An 18734-nucleotide genomic window follows, 5' to 3' on the forward strand; every position below is an offset into this window, starting at 1 on the left:
AAAATGGTTGGGAGTCTTTGTGCATCGTGGGCATTGTCATACATTTTATTATGGCTAATCAGATAATTACAGGGTGGGGAATTAGTAGAACGTGCAGACGAAATCTGATTTCTGAGCTTGTGTTTACTTTTCTTTTTTTTAAGTGTTTTAAACCAAATCTTGGTATTGCTCTTCTATTGTTACTGAACAGTTGTGTCCATTCCTGGATTTAGTCTTTTGAGCACAGTGTTTAGGCAGGGATTGGAAGTATCTAGTTGAGGTCCGATGCAAGTAATAAAGGTCCTTCCCACCTATTGCCATAACAGGAGTCTCTAGCCCTATATGTCTGTGTTTATTATTTTTTGCGTCCTGCCCAGTAGAATGCTGTCTAGTTGGAAGTCTTCCTGTATCCTGCTTGTTCCCAGAGCTCTGTCCTCCCAGTACTTTACCAAAGACTGTAATTCCTTTCTACAGCGAAGGCTTTAACCCTCTGACTGTAAAAAAAGATTGCTTTGGACATTTCATTGGTGCTGTTTGAGAAAGAAAAGAGAGATAGAAAAGCTGGATTACATGTCAGAGCATACATGGTCGTGTACAGTCATCTAGTGTTTCTATAGGAAAGACGTATTGGAGACGAATTGAGCTACCCAGATCTTTAGGAGGCAACATGTCTTCAGCGTATAACCGATCATCTAAGGATTTTCCAAAGTCGCGGATATCCCACTCGGACTCTCCACCCTCTTCCCCTTCACCGACAGCAAAGACTTCACGTGTACGGAAATTTTCACCTCTTCCCTGATCTGTGTGTCTTCTAATAGGTGCAAGGTTGCTACATTTGTTGTAAATGCACATTATGAACTGCACTTGTTTGAACACTTCTTGTGACAGTCACCCATAACATCACGCTTTTCACACAGATCACTGTCTGAAGTCTCTGCTATAATTCCCCCCCCCCCACTTCTTCTCTCTCCTCCAGCTTGCTGTCTCTTGTCCTAATATGGAATTGCCAGAGACATGATTCCAGCAATGCTCCCTGGATTTTGTTTGATCCCACAGCTGATCTCACATACCATTAACAAGAACTTGTATTGTGCTTTGTTTTACAGCTAGAATAATTAGTTTTTTTAAAATGCAATCTACTTCATAAAGTGATTTTTCTTGGTAGATGCTTCTTGGTTAGATTGCTTGTTAAGTGTTCTATGAAGGAAAGCGTATTCAGCATCCCATGCTAGCAGAGCCTGTACTACTCAGTGATGGGACCTATCTGTTTAAGCAGTTTTACATTGTAAGCACAGACCTTCCAGAGTAGTAACATTCATTTGTCTTACAAATCCTTAAGACATGTCTGATGTATAAACTGCATTAAGAAATGTTTTTTTGCAGCTTAACTCTGGTTTAGGACCTGTAAAGTGCCTGGATATTATGTTAATGTTTTTGGACCTAGCATCAACAAGCCAAAATTATCTTTCACAGTAGTATTCATTATTTGAGCAATAGTAGCTGAAAAAAGGGAAATGGCTAAAATGATCACTTTGGTGGCCTTTAATAAATAATTCTAAAAGGTGAGGTCATGTATTTGGTTATTAGTAGAACCTGGGAGGTTGAGATCTTGAGTAATCCTACAGGAAGATTTTCCAGCAAGAAGTCCCAACTATCCTTTTTTTAAAAAAAATCCAACTGAATCAGAAACATCCCATCATTACCCTAGCCACACACTCAGGAACTCAATTACAGTGGGCATATCACTTGAGTCTTCAAAAAATATAGGTAGCTGTTGTCATATAGGATTAGTCCACTCAAGCTTTTTTTTCCATCAAGGACTCACAGATAATTTCAAATCTGGTGGGTGGTGACTATATTCAATGTCTTGGGGAGCTATGGTGGTGGAAGAATCTTCAGCATGCAACACCCACTTGTGGTTCCACCCACCAGCCACTACTGTCCTTTAATTAAATTGCAGCCACTGAGGGTACTATGGTGTGCAGCTGGGGATGAAGGCATTTGAAAGTAATGATAGAAGTGACATTACATTCAGCCTCTGCCTCAGTGTGTAGAGACTTTAGTTTACAAAGAACTGGTTCCCTACACCTATATAACAATCACCGTTGCAGTTTACAGTGTTTTCAAGTAAATAAAAAAAATTGAAGTTTAAAGTATGTTTAAAAGCATACAAGAAGCCTTGCAGACTGGGCCTTAATGTCTGACATTCTGCATTGTACATTATTGCAGTAGAACATTGCCCTAATGAATCCAAATGTAATATTTTTTTTCTTTACAAACTGATAATATATTATATATAATAAGCAATCCTTTTTTTAATGTCCCTTTGATTTATAGGTACACAACTCAGATATGTACATACTACATTTTCCTAATGAAGCTTTGATTCCCATTCCCCCACACAATTCACCAATGGTTTTAAAGAATAGTTGATGTTTGAATATAAGACCTTAAAGAAAACACAGCTACCCTTATGAGAAATGCTAGTTGCTTTGTTGTCTTTTGCATCATTATTTTTCCACACTGACCTAGAACAAGATTGCGAAGAGACTCCAGTATTGAAACCATTAGCATAATAGGAACAGAAATAAGCTTTAAATCAGCAGTGGATTTCATTAAAATGATCTATACTTCAACCAGGCATTTCTATTATTCAGTACCAATTTTTTAGTCTCTGCACCAGCCCGGAGCGCCAGTACCAATGTGTACTAGTTTTCCCATTGACAGGCAAGTTCACTGGCCAAATGGCACGTATCTGTAAATGTTGCATGTGGATTGGCTTGGCCTTCAAATAGTGTAATGAATCCCAATCCCCTATGTGGTCCATTGCCCAGGCTTGGATTGGCCAGCAGGATAACAAATCATGCAACTGCACAAACCCCTGTGGCCAAGTTTTAATTTTTCCACTGCACGCAACGAGAAAATTTAGCCCCACAAACAAATTAATGAACAAATTAAAACTAAAACCAGGTGAAACAAAACTGATTATTATACTGAATATAATGTAACACTGCAAGGTATTAAAAAAACAATATTTATTGTGATAATGGTCTTTTAGGTAAGCTGAAGAACACGTAAGTTGCAAAGTTTGGTCTGATCATAAAGGTTTTACTTTGAGGGGTTAAACATAACTTTAAATCTGCTAATATACAATCCACAGGACAGGAACAAGCACACCTAAAGCGAAAATGGCTTCCCCTATCCACCAGCAGCTCCTGCCTCATTGGTACACAGCACCTGTTTCCTTCTCCAGATCAGGCGCTGGCTCTTACATCAGTGTCTGGCAGCTGGAGATAACATCTGGAAGGGATCCACTGACATTCACCCCCATCAGCCACAGTGTGCATTTGCTTCCTATGGTCATTTTGTTAGCAAAAATATTCTGATTTTTAGAATGACCTGTTGAAATATTTATATAATGTTCCTTACTATATAATCATATATATATATATATATATATATATATATATATATGTCTCTCTTACTCCATCTGCCTGTATTTTATTTTGTTATTTATCTATTAGTGATGAAGTTCAGGATCAAGATCACATTGGGTTTAAACAGGAGTCTTAGGAGCTAGGGAGGGATTTGAAGGAAGGATTTACATAAGGAGTCTTAGGCTTGAGAGGCTGCAGCTAGGGAGGGATTTGGACAGGGCAAGAGCATGTCCAAGTGTACCTTTTTTATGTCTTGTAAAAGTAGGATATGCTTGCAACCCCCACCCCTTCAAATCTTCTAACTATATTGCTGCCTTATTGTGATTATGATTTTTTTTTTTAATGTTCGGTAAGTCTGTTTTGGAGCTGCTTTACTCATAATAGACCTGAAAGAGCCACAGTAAGGATACCCTCTGTTAGGATGAGCAGCTATTACCAAGTGTAAAATTGCAGTTCATCCTTAAGCATGCAGTGGTTTTTTAAACATATGAAAATTAAAAAAAAATGATAAAACATTTCCTGTTTAAGCTTTCAGAATTGTAATAGCTCACATTTTATACCTGGGCATAAGATGATTCTCATTTAGGCTTTGCTATTCTGCTTCTTAGGGGCATTCAAAGCTATGTAGTGGACTGCTTTACAATATGTTTCTACAACAATCCAATCTGTAGTACAAAGACACCTAAAGGTACTGTGCAGTCATGACCTGAAACAATAAAAATAAACCTAAAATGTCTGAATCAAACATTAATCACATACATTGGTTAAGTAGTGTAAAGGGTAACAATAGTTAATAATAACTTGTATTTATTTAAAGGCCATCGTATTAAACAGCACTGGTCATGTCACTAACTGTCCCTCAAAGGGGCTCACAATCTAATGTCCCTACCAAAGTCATATGTCTTTAACACAATATGTCCAAGACCCATGTTTGAGGGGAAGCCAAATAACGTAACTGCATGTTTTTAGGATGTGTGAGAAAAGACATGCAAACATGAGGAGAACATACAAACTCCTTCCAAGATAGTGTCCTGTCTATCCACGAACAAGAGTGCTATCCACTGAGCAAACCAGAGTGTCAGAGTCATTCATACCAATAATAATAAAGCAGGGATATTATTTGCAGATCCACAATCTTTCTTTTGTGGCTTTGATTTTTCTTTTGTCATTTGAATTTCAGACACTGTGGACATGTGCCCCACCCCAAACAATTTTTCATTACATTAATCTGAAGCTCATATCTTATAAGAGCTCTATAACCTCACCTGTCATTTTTTTTAGTATGGTTTTAAATTTGTGAATAGGAGGCGATTGATCTAATGTCCATATTGTGTTTTGAAAATGAATCTGTGTGTGTGTTATAAAGGCAGACCCCCCCCCTCCCCCCATATGTTTGATTTTTATCTTTGCATTTCATAATTAATTAAATATTATTTACACCAATACTGTTGGCATTCCTCCCGCTCCCAACATTTTGGAACTTTTCTATACAGTAAGCTTACCAGAAACTTCAAAATCACAGGGATTCTATTTGAAAAAATAAAAGGCGTTGAAAGACCTCCAGAGGATCTAGAAAAGGAGGAGGATGGTTATGAAAATACACATGGATCTAAAAGGGTATTGCTTCATCACTCATTGCCCTTAGTGACTCTAATTTTAGCAACTGCTGTATTATTTTTGTTATTAGTATAGGACAAAAAGCAGAGGAGATGCGCATGTTTGCCTTTTTTTTTTTTTTTTTGGCTTGTAGTTTCTTGTGTGCTCAGCAATCATTGTATTAATTTGACATATTTAAAACCAATCAGTGCTCATTAACAAATTCGGTACTAAAAACTACCACCCTTGTAGTCATTTGGTGCTTCACTTCATCATCTGAAATAAAGTGGTCTACTTTTAAAGCAGTGAATCTGACATATCTTCTGGTGGAGAATTTTCAAGGCCATGTGTTTCAATGGCAATAATTAATTCTCCGCCAGGGAATGTTTCAGTGAATGTCAGATTCACTGCTTTATAAATGACCAAAGAATCTTGCCAATGATAGCATTGCATCCTTGAACTCTTAGTTTAATGATCCAATCTTGAATAAGTCTCAGATTGCTTGGCACTGTTCATCTTAAAATTTGTTTGCAGTAATGCCAAGGAAATTGATAAAATGTGCAATTAAGTTTTAAAACCTATTACTAGTGAAAAGAAAAGTAACGTTTTACTTAGCTGATAACATAAAAAAAATGTTAGCAGTCTTTTTTTCTTTAATCTTTGTAGGAGGACTAGACCTACAGACATTACTGCAGACTGCTGAGTTTCAATGGTCAGGATGGAATTTCTTCCATCCTCAACTTCCAAATTTGGGGCTGCAGCATATCCAGTCCAGATGCCCACATAACATTATGCTAGAAGACACTTTTGTTGCTGTGCAGCAAGCAAACCTGTTGTTCCATAAATTGTAATCCTGGCTTTATTGCAACCCAGGGTATATTGATAAGATTATACATTCACCTAGCCATGCAAAACACTTTTTTGTAACTGTGTTTTTGTGTTATTACACTTTAAAGCATAACTGTAATATTAAAAATCCATACAGTTGGTAAACAAGTACTCCTAGGCTATACCATAGACAAGAGTCAAAACTAGGCACTAGACTAGACATGGCAAAAAAACCGTTGAGCAATTTTTGATTTGTCTGTGTGCTCTAAAAGGGGAATGACACAGAGGCTGATTTACCAAATCTTTTATCAAACTGTGTAGAGTTTCACATTTCCAAATATGTGCAAAGCAAGTTTCTGTACTCTTCAACGTCTTCATTGGCACATGGTTAGTTATTCAAGGGGAAAAGGAAATGGCTTTTTCCCATGATTGCATATTTAATGCAAACATTTAAGCAATTTCTTGTGTTCAGATTTTTTTTAAACTTTACTATATTGGCCTATGATTGTGCCTTGAAAGGTCCAGGACGGTTACAGAATCAGTAAAAATGTGTATAAGAACCTGAATATGGATGTGTCAGGGTTGTATAGATAGGAAATTGCAGGAGAGGTTTACACAAGGTATCACACTGGGGAACGTGGCTTTTCACCAAACTCCGCTCCTCCCAGCTTTCTAAATTTGCTTACGTTTTTTATATGTGTACGAAGTAGTCACCTCACTCATACATGTACTAATATTCATACGATTATCGTATACTGCTACTTATTGATTGTCTTATCTTAATGGTGATGGTGCAAATATAGTAATGAAAATCTAATTGAGATCTGCTTTGTTTGTTCTTTGACATAATTGTTCTTGCCAGTACTAAACTGTTTACATCTTTCTTACAGCATGACAGATGTGCAAGGTAAGATATTTTTTTGTTGACTGGTTACATCAATTGCATAATCATCTGCCAATATTCAAGGCACTATTATAGACTTATTTAATCACTGACAAACTTTATGTATACTTCAAAAAGAGAAGACCAGGTTTGTTCCCTGGTGATTAGGATTTTAAGAATTGGGGCACTGTAATAAAAAGCAGGGATCAGAAGCATAACTCACATTAACTGAATAAATACCTGTTCTCAAGAAAAATGACAGAAAGCTGTTGTAAGAAATAGGGTGTTTGAAAAAACAGAACTGACCACATGTGTGGTAATGACATTCTCTATCTTCAAAACGGCAAAAACATTCACAACAGTTACAACAGTGTTTACTGCCACTTAGGTTTTGCACAATCTCTTCTGTACTGAAAATTCTTACTCTAATTTCAGCCCTCTCCTCTTCTTCATTGTATTTTAGTTTTTTCAATCCTAGAGGTTTAACATCATATGCAAGGGCAGGCTACAGTGATATGTTCATAGAGTTCTGTACAGGAATCTGGCTGTTGGGAGAGAAGCTCAATTTAGAAATCCTAATTTTTCTAGGTATGAATACTGATATGAAACTTGGATTACAGAGGAAGATTGTTCCTCAAACAGAATTAATGGGTCTGTGTTGTGGTAGTGGTCATTCACTTGTAAGAAGAAAACATCCTTAACTTCCCTGGCGGTAAGAATATTAAGAGTTTTTAAATGTAAAAGTGATACATTTAAAAATACTTAGAATTTTAAATTTCCTGCCTAGTCCTGCCCCCCAGCCACACGCTTGCTCACCTGGCCAGCACCTGCTTCCCCTGGCCTTGCGTCATTAACATTCACATGCCAGGGACGCAGATGCTGGCTGGGCATTGCCAGGAGAAGAAGATGCCAGGCACAACTGGAGGACGGCGTGGGCACCACTTACCAGGTAAGCATTTTAAACTCCCTGGCTCGAGATTACCGCTTTTGGTACCAGAAATTAACCCCCGAGCCACACTCGGGATTACTGCTAAGGAGGTAAATACCTGAAATTATTCTATATTAAAATGTTTAATGCTCACACTGCATGCCCAATATGTTTGTTTAGATCAGAGTTAGGCAAACTTTTGTGGCCACTAGGCCATTTCAGGGGTGGGCAGGAGCACACTAGGCCGGACTGTCTTTCCAGTACCGCCCTAATGGCTCCACCCCCCACCAGGAATGCCCCCTGAAGGGAAATCCCTCTCCTCCATATGCATTGCGGAGGAGATGGATTTCCCTTTCCGGGATTAGGGCGGATCGGCCAGGGGGGCGTTGGGCCAGAACAACCTAGTGGCTAGGCTGTATCTGGCCTAGCGACAAAGAAGAAGTCATGATTCGGTTATACTAAGCATTTTTGCTGGAGTTTAATATCTATGTTAAAGTTGCCCCTGCCACCTTCCACTACCCCCTCCCTGCCAACCCCCGATCTTGGCACAACAATCACACCAAACACTTACAAAAGACTGTACCGTGCAGCTGAGCGCAAGTGGAGGAAATCTGGCCTCACCACTGACTTTATGGACTACAAAGGCAGACTACAACACTTTAACACTGAACTCACTGTCATGAGTTCAAAATTATTTCTCACGCAGCCCATTCTCAATAATTGAAATCCCACATCTGCGCCTCCCACAACTACCTTCTGTGCCCAAGACATAGCCACCTACTTTAGAGATAAAATTGACAAAATCAGACATGATGTCTGCTCATCGGGCCACTCCAACCATATCCACCCCTTCCACCTGTAAATCATCACTGGCCTCCCGCCCTTTTCCTCTCTACTGGTATCTACCCCTCTGCTTTCAAACATGCCATTATTCTCCCTATCCTGAAAAAACCCTCACTAGATTTTTCCTTACCTTCTAGCTACCGTCCCATCTCCCTTCTCTCATATGTTTCCAAACTCCTTGAGCGCATTTGTCTTCAAAAGACTCACCGATTACCTGAGCAGCAACTCTCTCCTTAACCCCCTCCAGTCTGGTTTTAGAGCTGCCCACTCCACTGAAACAGCCCTTACTAAAGTGGCCAATGACCTCCAGAGAGCTAAGTCTCAAGGTATTTTTTCCCTCCTTCTTCTCCTTGATCTTTCCTCTGCGTTTGACACTCCAAGAATCCTTTTATCAAGTTTTATTACCATCATAAAACAAGACAAGGATTATTTACAGATGATAAGTCCGAAAAGCTTAGTACAGGAGGGTAAGGCAAACGCAAGTCAGGAACAATCCGAGGTCAGGGCAGGCAAGAGTGGTCACAAACAATCCGAGGTCAGGGCAGGCAGAGTTAAGGCAGAATCAGGTTTCAGACCAGGTCGCTATGGTAATGACAAACTGGATTAACATAAACCAACACAAAGAACACACCCAAGCACACTGTATTCACAGAGGCTTATAGCGGGCAATGGTGTTCAGGACAGGTTCTCCTTAAATGGCCAGAGTGACCAATGACTTTGCGCCACCTGGCGCCATTTGATAGGAGGGTAACTGAATCCCCTGCAGCCGATTGGCCGCAGGGAATTTAAACTATGTCCCGCCCCACGGCGTGGCAGCCGAGTGCTACGCCCTGGGGGGGTACAAGAGGCACGTGTGGTAGCACGCGCACCTCTTCCAACAGCACCCCTGGGACATGCCCTACTTTGCACCTCCACAGGAGTGCTGAGAACAGGACTTTTAATAATCACATCCATAGAGATGCTGGGGATGCCCCCTGGCCGAACAGTAGTTCGGCTAGAACGGATCCCTCCGCCTGCAGAGAGAGACACGGTGCGAGCAGGGCAGCAGCCTCAGCCATGCTGCCTGCTGCAGTGGTGTCTCCCTCTGCGGCTGAGATCCACAGGGACACCGTGGGCTCCCTGGACAGGTAAGTTCCTTACACTTCCTTCCTGTCTGACCACTTTTTCAAATTTCTTTCAATGGTACCTCTCTAGCTCCAACTCTCCTCCCTGTAGGTGTTCCCCAAGGGTCAGTCCTTGGACCGGTTCTCTTCATCAGCATACAGATGGTACTGTAAGCCAAAGTAGAATATGAGACTACCGAGAAAGGTGATGTACAGAGAAAAGAAAACCCGTGGGGTAGGAAGGACTCTGTATGTACAGTTAGATGAGAGAATGAGACCCACACCACCCACTCTGTTGCTAGGTCCAGGGGTATATGTAAGTGCAGACCTCCATAGGAGAGAGCAGCAGCAGAGGCAGAGTCTGAGGAGGAAAGCCAAGTTTCAGTTTGAGCCAGGAAGTTTAAAGATTTCGAGAGGAGAAGGTTGTGTATAGAGGTTAATTTATTGCCAACAGATCTGACATTCATTTACTGCCTGAGAAAGGGGGTACGAACTTATGGGTAGGGTGAATGGGGATAAAATTAGGAGAAGGGAGTATCTTTCTGAACGTGTTGGGGAGAGGGAGAGGGAGAGGGAGAGAGAGAGAGGGAGAGAGAGAGAGAGGGAGAGAGAGAGAGAGGGAGAGAGGGAGAGAGAGAGAGAGGCTGTAGGGTGGACCAGGGTTGGGTGAGATGTCACCAAAAAGTAGTGGAGAAAAAAGATGCAGGAGCACAGACAGAGAGAGCAGGAGAGTGAAGGAGCAGAGACAATGAGCTATTAGACTGGGGAGGAGAGGGAATAGAGCCAGCAAAGGTAGTACATGGTGAATAATACAGATAATTGTGAACCATATGAGTACATTAAACAATTTGGCAAACAATCTATGAGAGCAGGTCCTGTAATATGGGTTGTAGTGAGGTGTATAAGCTTGTTGAGTTCCAGGAATGGGATAGGATGAGTCAGTCACAGATATAGCTTGGTGAAATAGCAGTTCAGAATGGCAGCAGTAGAGGTTGTGTTTGAGTCCAGGTGGATGAATCAGATCAGTCCAAAGGCATCTAATGTTGCAGAGTGTAATTGTTTGTCCAATTGTTGAGTGTAATTGTTTGTCCAATTCTGTTGCAATTTCAGCTTCAATTCCCTGGATTAATTCCCATTGCCATTACAATTTTGCACTTTGGCACGTGACCTTGCCTGTTTAAATAGAAGTGCTTTGGGCCCTGAATATGGATGGACTGATGGGAGTTAGTTTGGGATATGCAATAAATATCAATATGCACTCAGGGATAGTGAACAGATAAATATTTGGGAAGATTTAGGTTGGTGCAATAAGTTCATCTACAATATGAGAGCTACCATACACAATCAGATGAAGATTGTAGGGGAAAAAAATTGGATACACAGGGATAAATTTTGGCAGGCAGAATGGGAGACCTACCATACACAATCAGAGAAAGATTGTAGGGGAAAACAATTGGATACACAGGGATGAATTTTGGTAAGCAGAATGGGGGACATGCCATGTGGAGCAATATTAGATGCCTTAATATTTACAATTTGTAAGTGCAAAAATGTTTGTTATTAAAGAAAATGTCTGCTGTAATCAATATGTGAAACCAGATTCCCAAGGGGACATTTATCAATTCTGTTGCACTGCAAGACCATGCTAAATGAGCTGTGAGACAGATTATGCCACCTATTTATTACAAAATTTATAGCTTGAGTCATAAATTCCTTCCATCAACTGTCCATGTTACCCTTCCACTGCTTATCTTCAGTAATAAATCGAATCTTAGAAGCTTGCAAGCTGTCTCACTTAGCTGCCCAGAAGGAAAGATCTGAAAACCTGCTGCAGAGCCTGTTGAAGGAGAGGCAGCCTATTTTAAGACCCATTGTGTTACTAATTGGCTTGATAAATGTCCCCAACAAAGTAGACACTCCTTCAAATCTTTTTCTCTGATGCTCTTACTTTCCTTTCAGAGAGAATAGTATTGGTGTACTTTCAAAAAAAGGAAATACATATTCTGACAGCTACAGTTAACAAAAGTGACAGTTTTGTTTTTTTGCATCGATCCATATAAAAAATAAACATACATTAACTCAGCACAACTATGGGGATAACAGTGGGAAGTGCCTAGTACTTGTAAGCATTAGATTTTAAATACTACTAACCTATCAGGTGCATGCCTAGTAAAATTCAGGAAAGGGACCTGTTTTTGAAATTGCCATTCAGGCTGTAAAAAACATACATGAAGTGTGTTGTCAGTAGATTGCAGAACATCCATTCTACAAACGATGCCATGCCATAAGAAAACAGAACACTATACATTAAACTTTTAAAAAGTATAAAAGGTACATCCCTCTAAAATTGTACATTTAACAATATTGCAAAAAATGTGTACAACCACTTACAATCATAAGGCTGTGCAAGCAGTGCATTAACACAATGCCGGACTGCGTTATCCTCCTGAGCGGTAACTCCGAGTGTGACTCGGGGTTCAAAAAAGATGCTGAAAGCGGTAACCCTGAGTGTGACTTGGTGTAGCTAAAACAGTGCAATACAATAGTAAATAGAGCCTAACCTAATCCGGCAGCGTCCACCTTCACAATCCCCGTCCTCTCACTTCCCCTGGCAGGTGTTCTCTGCATACGATGAGTCACCGGGAGTTCCCAATGATGTGGGTACGTGCAGCTGTTGCTTCGAGGCGGGAATTTCAAATTATTGTAGTTCATTTCAAATTAGTATTGCATTCAATACAAAATACCTGTATTGAATGTAATACATTGGATTTATATGTGTAAAAGCAGTACATTCTTTCATGAAATTTTTTTTATAATATAATAGTATAACAATTTTTGAATTGTTTTTTTTTTATAAAATTATTTATTTATTTATTTTTTTTATTTTAATGTATTTCATTATTTATTTTTACATGATTTGGTGTTTCAAACTTTATTATACTCATAATATGTTATACTGTAAAATAAATTTTTATGAAAAACAATGTACTGCTTTTATACATATAAATCCGGACAGAAATGAACCACCCAAGAGGTTAAACTGACAGCTGGGATAAAAATGAGGCCCAAAATGTAAAGAAGCCTTATGACAGCATGCCTAACCGGGAATAACGGGGGACTAACGGGGGCAACATTACAGTTTTTCAGAGGAAATTTAGGTTTAGAAGCACAATGTATTACATTGGTCAACAACATTTAGGTTATGTTTGATGCACCGATTTCAAATATGGTATTGGTTTTGCTAGATTGCTCTAATTTGTGAAACTTTGACCTCAATAATAACTTCATAGAAAACTAATGAAACATGCAAATTAAGCAAAATAAACTAGATATGCCTAGGTATACAACATTACATTTTTGAAATATTTAATGTCAATATATTCTATATTCAGTATATTTACTCAACTAATCACAAAGAAGTCATTGAAAAACTCTGTTTGTATGATTTCCTTTTATGCTAATGATCAGGACAATCACGTTGAAGGCCCAGCAGTAGTCTGCCATGATGTGTCTATGCCAGGGGTGTCAAACTCTGGCCCAGTGTCCTTTTTTTTGGCCTGCAAAAAAATCCTTAATATGAATTGCAGCTGGCCCACTGCTGCATTGAAATAGTGCTGCTACTACAATTCCCGGCATCACTCGCATCTATAGACCAGCGGCCTCTCTGCCTATGCGTGGCCCCGCAATGGACTGTTTTATAGATGCAGGGAATTGTAGTACCGGCGCTATTTCAGTTTCAAGTTTGGCCCGCGACTTTGTCTAAGTTTTTAATTTTGGCCCACTGTGTAATTGAGTTTGACACCCCTGGTCTATCCTATCTGCCCCGATACCCTTCTTCCATCAACTTTATATCCTGATGGAACCTCTCCCCTTGTTTCTTACTAAAATTGCCAAGGTTTTCTGGATATTTTTGCAAATGGCTATGGAGATAGTGTATCCTTTATGCTCATAGTACACCCACATTTTTAAAGTTTAGGATCAAGTTTTTGTTCTCATAATTTTGTGCTTTATGGTTACCCAAGAAGTTCTTGACAACCATGACATAGCTATGCCAGGCAGAAGCTTCAGTAACAGTCATGTAACTTGTGAAATTTGAATCATTTATCATTTTCTAAATCTGGGGTCCATCAAGGATTACTGCTTTTAATTTTTCAGTACTTAGTTCAGTGAAGAAACTACCAAACTATTTGAAGCAATCACCGTCCTTGTTTAGCACTCTAACAAATTGCTTCATTAATCCCAACTTTATGTGTAGTGGAGGGAGAATTATTTTTTTCTTTGTCAACCATTGGCTTGTTAATGATGTTCACTGCACCTTTTTTCATGTTTTCCCTTGGAGGCCATGTCACTTTTTCCAGTGATCCTGCTTTGCTCTACTATCCCACAAGCAGATGAAAGATGGGTACTTAGAGTATCCACTTTGGTGTCTAAGTAGGAAGTTCACCATTTTTAAATCAACACATATGGACTACTGGTATTCATGATAGCAAAGCTTTTGTAAGACCATTTGGATATTTTCATATTCTTCTTTATGTTTTGTTGAGTGACCAATTGGAATTGATGCATAGCAGTTGCCATTATGCAGTAAAACAGATTTTAATCCTCGAGTGGAACTGTCTATGAAAAGCCACCAGTCTTCTTCCTGGTATTCTAGTACTCTCATATTGGCTAGTAGTCCAGGGATGTTACAACAGTACACAAAGTCTCCATCTTCACTGAAATAGGGTAGGAGTGTCACCTCTCTTGTCCTGTAAATTGTTTTTTTTAACTTCAGGTCTCAGACAGTTCTTTTAGCCTGGATGTTAAAAGTTCAGATGCTTGTTTTGACTCACTTACAGTAGGTCACGTATTAAATCATTGAGCTCTTCTTGGGAGAACTGCTGGTTTGATGAAACACTTCCTCCATATTCACTTCCACTGCTAACTCCTGGATTACACTCCAAACCCTGTATATCTTCAATGTCGGATACAGGAATATCAGGTAGTGTACTGAACACTGGTATGGAAACATCAGCACCATGCAGCACAGGTCGTCTTACTGATTACAAATTAGGGTATTCCCACTTGTTTTTCTTGTAGCAATTGAAACCTTTTACATTCACAGCACAAAAATAACAATCATTATGATGATTTTTGGGCTTTCGCCATACCATAGGTACACAAAATTTCAAACTTTTCAGTTTTCCACTGACGCAGACATTCTACACAAGTTTTGCATACCATATAGGAAACCCAATACTTATCTTGGGTCCCCCAGTTTAATACCAAAATTTGCAAGATATGCTTGTTTCACAAATTCTGTAATGTTTGAAGAAGAATATTCACCACAAATGTAGCAAAATACATACCTTGGGGTCATTTAAACAACCTCTTGAAGAACTCATATTTCTGTAAAAAAAGAAAATGTATGAATAAAAAAAAGGCAAATTAAAGTTTCATGAAAATAATGCTTACATTTAATGTAATGCAAAACATCGGTGTAAACAAAGATTGATAATAATATGCTGTGTTAACATTTGTTGTTGGTAAAATCATCTATTCCGATTCCTGTATCACAAAAGCTAGAGCCAATTCAATTTAACTGATGTCATTTCTGGATTCTGCATTTCTGGACCTGAAATACATTAAATATACTGAAAAATCCTTGGCAAATGAAAACATTTTTTTTTTGTTGAGCTGTGTTATAGATGGGGAAAGTACAGACTCGACAGGGATAAAAAAAGAGAAATAGGGTGTAAAAGGAAAAAGAATAAAAAAAAAAAAAAAAAAAAAAAAGAAAAAAGAGAAAAAAAGCATCCATAAGGTAGAGGAAAGAGGCAGGTTACAGCCCAATGGGTTAGCCACACCATCAAAAAGGGAAACTTTTTACTCAGGCATTGACAAGAGACTTGGGGTGAATTAGTTTAACAGATATTTAACATATTTTTAGAATGTTTATTTCTTTATTTTCTACCGTAACTTATAAGTGACATAGGGGACATTTCTTTTCACCTGTCTGTAATTGTCCAGTGAGACACCTGTCAATTTTTAAAGTCAATGTTCATATTGAAGCCCAGAAAGGTTGTATTAAAGAATATTCTCAAAAATGTCAAGCATCACAGCTCTCATTTGGTTACAGTGCCAACAAATTGATAATACTGTGGGGAAAATTTTATTTAGGGTAGTAGAAATCCTAACAGATAAGTGGATGAAGAAAAAAAAAAGGTTTGAGGCTCAAATACTTTTTTGCAAAGAGTGAAGTGTATTTAATTCATACATCATCTAATGCATGCGTCCGTAGTTAGGAACAAATCCCACAAAGGGGTGCTGTATGTGAGGGATCCTTGGTGGTGATATTGCAAAAGTTGGGTATATCGGTTTGATCCTTTTCAAGAAATGTTAGTGTGCCTATTTTTTTAGGGGTACTTTGCGGTGGTTTGGGTAAGTGAAGTGAGACCTTATCCTCCTTAAGAATATAGGTTTGCAAGGTAATTACTAGAAATCTAGTATAAACCCTACATATAGAGGTTTTGGATCAAGCTAGGTGCGATGGGATGAAATCAACTTTGCACATCGAGTTCAATTTGTAGAGATAAGCAGCTTTTAGGTGAATGGATGCAGTATCCTTTGTATAGTAGTCAGCATGTAGGGTTATAGAGTGTAGCAGCCTGTCAGGCTATTATGCTCAGCAATATCACCACCAATATATATATATATCCCCTTGTGGGATTTGTTCCTAACTACGGACTGTTAAGCACGCATTAATTTAAATCCCTGAGGAAGTCAAAGGTGGCGAAACGCATCAGATTTTTGCACGCCATGGCGCGGTCATATGAACGGTTGTACGGTTACGTTTATTACCTTTAATGCAATGTACTGTGTATAATATGTACTTACATCTTGTCTTGTGAAAAACCAACAGGACAGGAAAGAAAAAAACATTATTTGTTTTTGTGTATTAGATAGTGTATGTATAAAATATTCTATCAATACACTTCACTCTTGGCAAATAAGTATTTGAGCCTCAAACCTCATTCTTTTCTTCGTCCACTTATTTGTTTAAATTACTTTTTAGAGGTGGCTCACCTTAAAAATTGTCATACATAGATTCATATAAGGGGAGGAAGGAAAACACATTCTACTCTACTAGTAGAAATCCAGACTATCATGGGTGAACCTAGATGATCCAGCAAAACTGGAATGGATCTGGTCCTGGACTGACCACTTTTGCCAAATAGCAAATGAGTTTAAGAAATCCATTCCAGTGTTATTGGATCATCCATGTTCTCCCATGATAGTCTATCATCTCCAGTCTTGGAGAACTGTGATAAATCGTGCCTTTTTTGGTAGCTATATGAGTGCGCCTACAATGAAAATGAGAAGCTGAAAAGCAACCTTCGAGAGGCTCAGCTGGAGCTTATGGATAATAAATCTAGAGTAGTAGAATGCCTTCTAAATTGCTGGCCAGCAGGAAGAATCGCACGCCTACAGAAAGCCAAAAAGATCATGGTGACAGTTAAACTGAACTAACAGGTACAAAGTGCTCATTGCTCAGGGAAACCCTAGCAGTCTCTGGAGGACCCCCAGGGTTCCATTAAACCCTGGCTGAGAAGCACTGGTCTTTATTAATATCCTTAATAAATATGATTTATATAGCGCCAACATATTACGCAGCGCTGTACATTAAATGTAGCAGTAAAACATTTTGAATACCAAACACTAAACTAATAAAAGCTGAAACATTTTGTGTGCTATACTTTATTGCCTTTTTCACTATATTGCTGGAAAATTAGAATTAAATTAATTATACTCCAAACAAGTTATCTAACAGATTTAAATTTGCATTCTCCCATTTTAGGATGGATTCTGGTGGCCTAGGCCTAACCTCATCAGAAAGTGCAAGTGACCGTGCAGCTGCTCGGCAGAGTGCATACACACAACAACGAGAAAATCGCTTGGGATTACTTAGTGGTAAATCTGATGAAGACTCGCAGAAAGATTTTAAAAAGGTTGGATACACTTGAATTCAACAAGCTTAGCTTGGTATAAATTAAAAGTGATATGAAGAGCATCATTTAGAAATATAACTGACTAATATAATAACAACCTGGGGCCATTTAAGCCTTCTAAATTCACTTGCTTAAATCCATGTAATTGGAGGAAAAAAGGAGTTTTCTGGACATGTGCTTTAAAAAACCCAGTGACTAGCATGGTAACAGCAATCAAATATTATATTATTGCTCCTAACACCCTGTGCATCCAGCCCATTAAATTTTAACCCTTTTTTATTTATTAAAATAGCTTTGGATTTAAAGGGTGTTTTTTTCAGTTTGCAGAATTTAGACTTGGGGTTTACATAAACATCTTTACCTTGCAGTATAATTCTCTGCTATGGTGTGTCATTTCTAGAGTGACTGTATGAAAAAGAAAACACTTTGCTGTGCTTCTCCTATTATACAACCTGTCACGCTCTGTGAATCTGGTGTTATAGGTAAACCATTTATTAAGTGTGTATTTATAAAACACATATGTATTAAAACCATTAAAAAAAGATAAAATAACATGTCTACATCATTTAAATCATATTTGGAAAAACCTAGAAAATGTTAAATGCATACAGAACAAAGGATGTTATAATTTACCTTCATGCCTAAAATGTAAAAATAATTTTTGAACACACATGCAGGCAATATGTGTACACAAGGAACATTGAAGTATATGTTAAAAGCTGATGGGTTTTACAGGTAAAAGGAGGCCCATATGGCTTTTTGGAAGTAATGCTAATAAAATGTAACAGCTAAAACCTTAACAAAGGTATACATAGGTTTTAGAATAAGGAACATTTGTAAAAAACAGGCTGGATTACAGAGTTTTGGTTTCCAAATTTTTGGTAGGGTTATCCTACAGCCTGACCCAACTGAAAACCTTTGGGCAGATATGCCCAGCCACACCAATTTTCCATGTTAAGGGATGATAGTAACGGCCCTTTGGATCTTTGCACTGTGGTAATGTATACATTTCTGCAACCCATAGCAATAATTATATTATGATGCAATCTCATTACATTTGAATGATAGTTAATTTAGGTAACCTATCTGCTTTGTAGTACATGGGTCATTGTGTTTTTTTTGTTGCAGGGAAAGGAGGGTGCACTGGCA

General features: G+C 38.6%; 2 protein-coding genes across 2 annotated transcripts in view; one reads left to right on the forward strand and one right to left on the reverse strand.

The window, feature by feature from the left end:
- The first annotated feature begins 353 nt into the window (after window positions 1–353).
- The window catches only part of LOC140338799 (protein phosphatase 1 regulatory subunit 12B-like), a 31063-nt gene continuing 12682 nt past the window's right edge, over window positions 354–18734 (forward strand). Inside the window, exons 1-3 of the mRNA XM_072423105.1 lie at window positions 354–751; window positions 6731–6747; window positions 17435–17585. Coding sequence (XP_072279206.1) covers window positions 647–751; window positions 6731–6747; window positions 17435–17585 — 273 coding nt within the window. The 5' untranslated portion in view covers window positions 354–646. The remainder of the gene's footprint in view (window positions 752–6730; window positions 6748–17434; window positions 17586–18734) is intronic.
- Window positions 13647–18734, reverse strand: part of LOC140338781 (synaptotagmin-2-like) — a 63911-nt gene continuing 58823 nt past the window's right edge. Inside the window, exon 10 of the mRNA XM_072423090.1 lies at window positions 13647–14985. Coding sequence (XP_072279191.1) covers window positions 14919–14985 — 67 coding nt within the window. The 3' untranslated portion in view covers window positions 13647–14918. The remainder of the gene's footprint in view (window positions 14986–18734) is intronic.

The sequence above is a fragment of the Pyxicephalus adspersus genome, chromosome 1, assembly GCF_032062135.1.
Source record: "Pyxicephalus adspersus chromosome 1, UCB_Pads_2.0, whole genome shotgun sequence".
Classification (NCBI taxonomy): domain Eukaryota; kingdom Metazoa; phylum Chordata; class Amphibia; order Anura; family Pyxicephalidae; genus Pyxicephalus; species Pyxicephalus adspersus.